The 3835-nt window shown below is 49.3% G+C and overlaps 1 protein-coding gene across 1 annotated transcript in view; it reads left to right on the forward strand.

Annotated features, from left to right (window-relative positions):
• FOSL2 (FOS-like antigen 2) overlaps window positions 1–2612 on the forward strand; it is a 6042-nt gene extending 3430 nt beyond the window's left edge. Inside the window, exons 2-3 of the mRNA XM_010004932.1 lie at window positions 552–659; window positions 2103–2612. Of these exons, the coding sequence (XP_010003234.1) occupies window positions 552–659; window positions 2103–2612 (618 nt within the window). The remainder of the gene's footprint in view (window positions 1–551; window positions 660–2102) is intronic.
• The last annotated feature ends 1223 nt before the right edge of the window (window positions 2613–3835 follow it).

Consider the following 3835-nt stretch of genomic DNA (forward strand, 5'->3'; position numbering starts at 1 on the left):
TCCTGCTGATGCAAGAAGCACGATGTGTTATCTTGCCGAGTGCTCAAAAATCTGAGGTCAGGTTTTTGGGTGGTATAAATCATTGTTGCTTCACGGACTTCATGGGAGCTCTGCTGATTTTCTGTGTCTCCCATTCCACCCCATCCCCGACCTTCAAGCTAACAACTATTTTTGTGTGGGAAGCAGCAGATATTTTCTTTCAAGAAAGAAACACTTACAACATCATGCTCTGGTTTTGCTTAATGTACCACCCAAGTTGTGAAACAATCAGAGCATCTTTTATCTGTTTGGCCTTGGTGCAGATTCAGAGATTCACAGTCCTCTTACACAATCTTCCCCCTGCTCCATCTTCTCCTCACCCTTCTGCTAAGACCCAGTGCAGGCAGAGATACTGTGCACTTTCATCTTCTGCTGACATCAGTGAAGAGGGGGAGTGCTCAGCATCCTGCTAGATCAGGCCTTTTCCCTTTGCATTGCGGTTAAATCTTCACGAACTTCAAGGAATGCCTTGCTCAGATCTGATTGTGGGTTTTCTTGGCACTTGCCCACAGCTGTCGCCTGAAGAAGAAGAGAAGCGAAGGATCAGGAGAGAGAGGAACAAGCTGGCAGCTGCTAAGTGTCGTAACAGGCGTCGAGAGCTAACAGAGAAACTCCAGGCGGTACGTGCTCTGCATACGTTTCTCCTTCCCTGTCGCCCACCCTTTGGACCAGCTTGAAGGACATTGCTTTCCCTGTGCTAGCATGTTTGAGAAAGGTGCTACAAAGCACATGCTGCTTTCACTTTCTAAGGCTGCCCCGTGGCATTGCCCCTACATCAGTGGTGGTCAGGGCTCAGGAGCTGAACTCCACCTTGCTGACTGCCCAGAATGTCCTAGGAGCTCTTTTCCCTTGTAGCCTCCCAACTAGTGTGAGTCACCCTATGGTCTGGTCCCTAGGATGCTGGGTGCCTCAAAGGGAGACTTGCAGGACAAAAGCACTGAAGGTAGTAGGATCATCTGAAAGCAGTAGAAAATGAGGCAGATGGTATGTGTATCTATCAAAGCTGCATCCCGTAGGCTAACTATTCTTTGGATGAGGGGTAACAGATTTACTGTACAAAGGAAGCACTGGAGGGATTTGTGGTCTGGTACCAAGGGGAAATAACTAGATAAGCTTGAGAAGGTAAGGGTGAGCATGAGAACTGTGGGGTGAGTGAGGGACTGGCTGAAGAGGAGACAAGGTTGGGTTGTGTTGAAAGAGGCTGGGGAGAAGATTTCAGCGCTCTGGCTCAAGAACCAGCCTAGGGCTGGTGTTATTCAGTGATCTTCATAACAAGTGCAGGAGCAGCAGTGAAATCACACCAGTGAAGTGTGCTGCTGGGAGGTGTTCTGGGTGTAGGGGAGGCAGGACATCCTATAGGAAGAATTTAAGGATTGTCATGACTATAATACTAGAAGTGGGAGGTCTTACCTTGAAGGACTGAGGGTGAGTTTTTTGTGAAATGGTGAGCTCCTCACACAGGAAGGTACTACTTGTTCACAGATTGACTATGAGCCATCAATGTGGTGTGACCACAGGAAAGGTAAATGTAGTAATCCTAGGATGCATCAAGGGGTGATCCAGTGAGGGTGAAAGTGTTAGTCCTTTGTACAAGAGTCAGGGAAGTGTCAGACCTAATCTGAAATATGCACTATAGAAAGATAATGGAAACAGTTTAGAGACTGGGTCACAGTACCTCTGTCTAAGTGAAAAGCACATGACTTACCTAAGACAAAAAACAATGGGAGAAGAGCCGAGTACTCTGTGAAGGTGTCTCTCAGGCAGGCAGCCAGAGACAAGAGTGAAGTCGTAGGCCAAGACAGAGTGGTAGAAGCTGGCCATGAGAAAATTAAGGCAAGCTCATGAGAAGACTATTTATAATCCTTAGATTGGTGGAGTTTGGGAGTAGCCTGCTGGTAGACACATGAAACACAAAATGCTCAGCTGTCAATGACCTACTTGGCTCAAGAAAAGTCTGGGGTTTATCTGCCCATGCCAGATGGGAGCTGGACTTGATGGTAATGCTCCAGCTGAGGAGCAGTTAAAGACGCTCTGATATTTACTTATTCCCCTTTTGTCTGCAGGAAACTGAAGTGCTGGAGGAGGAGAAGTCAGTGCTGCAGAAGGAGATTGCTGAGCTCCAGAAGGAGAAGGAGAAGCTGGAGTTTATGCTGGTGGCTCACAGCCCTGTGTGCAAAATCAGCCCTGAGGAACGCAGGAGCCCACCATCCAGCAGCCTCCAGAGCGTTCGGACTGGAGCAAGCGGAGCGGTGGTGGTGAAGCAGGAGCCTGTGGAGGAAGAGATCCCATCTTCCTCTTTGGTCCTTGACAAAGCCCAGAGGTCTGTCATTAAGCCCATCAGCATTGCTGGAGGTTTTTATGGGGAGGAGGCACTCAACACTCCCATTGTGGTGACCTCAACACCAGCCATCACTCCTGGCTCATCCAACTTGGTGTTCACCTACCCCAGCGTGTTGGATCAGGAGTCTCCTCTCTCCCCGTCCGAGTCCTGCTCCAAAGCTCACCGGAGGAGCAGCAGCAGTGGTGACCAATCCTCAGATTCCTTGAACTCTCCCACTTTGCTGGCATTGTAATCCCCCTGTTGCCCCCCATTTTGCCAGTGTGTTACATCCCCCCCAGCACCATGGGGGGAACCTCCTTCCATGGGATTAGAGACAGGCACAGGATCGTTCAAGCACAAAGGCGGCAAGAACAAGGATGGGGAAGTGCTGCAGCTCCAGGAAGGAGAGAGTAAGGACCAATGTCAGCTCCCTGGAGGCAGGAAATGGCAAAAGTGGGACTGACGTGCCAGGACTGTTTGGAGAGGGTGATGTCTCCTCTATAGGGACTGTCTATGGAAACCTCTTCACGGCCACAGTGGACTTGAGGAGTACTCCTGGCCAGGACTGAAGGCGAGCTGCAGACAGTTGCTAGTCGTCCCTTTCCTTTGTGAATTGATCTGATCGGTTGTGCTCTGTGCTTAGATCATTCTGGTTAGTTGATCTTACAACTTCTGTCTTTCCCTCTTTCTCTCTGTGCTTATGATTTCCAATGTTGTCGATCCCATGACATTTCATCCAGTTGCTTTGAACTGTAAAGGCTTTTTAGGATCTCTCCTCTTGGGACAGGCTGTGGGAAAAACATAGGGTTGCCCAGGCAGGAGGGGGATGGCTGGCAGGTCCAGCAGAGGGGGGATCAAGAGCAGCCCAAGGGGCTCAGCAGCAAGAGCAGAGCTCATAACCCTGGCCTGTGGCATGGAGGCAGTGAACAGAGACAGCAGGAGGCTCATGTGGAAGCCTTTCTTTTTTAAAATGTAGATATATTTATTCCCTTGGGCTCCTCAAAAAACAAGTTAGTATCTCAGGGCCAAAGTAGCATCAGAAAAGCTGCTGGGCTGGCACTTACCAGTGTCTTTGGCAGGGTTTTACCCTAGTTTAGTGGATATGAAATCTGCTGCTTGTTGTTTACTTTTCCTGGGCTGCCCGCTCTCTAGGGAGTAGTATTGCATCTTCCTCCCCATCAGGTCTCCTGACTCAGAGGCTGATCTCTTCCTGTTAGTAAATCCTCCCCATGGCCATCTTTGCAGAACATGCTACCAAAAAGAGGTGGCATCGTGTGCCTATAAATCTAGGATGGAGACTGGCAGCAGATAAGAGAGTGAAAGTAGCTGCCTGTACCCTTGCTGACTTATGTGTTATTGGGAAACACAGCAGTGTGCAATTCACCAGTTGATACTAGTGGGTATTTGCTCAGAGATTCCCAGTTTCCCAGGCTTGGGGGAAGGCATTGGTCCAACTTTCAGCAAAGCACAGTGCAC

Source organism: Chaetura pelagica, unplaced genomic scaffold (assembly GCF_000747805.2).
Source record: "Chaetura pelagica isolate M959 unplaced genomic scaffold, ChaPel_1.0 scaffold13, whole genome shotgun sequence".
NCBI classification, from domain to species: Eukaryota; Metazoa; Chordata; class Aves; order Apodiformes; family Apodidae; genus Chaetura; species Chaetura pelagica.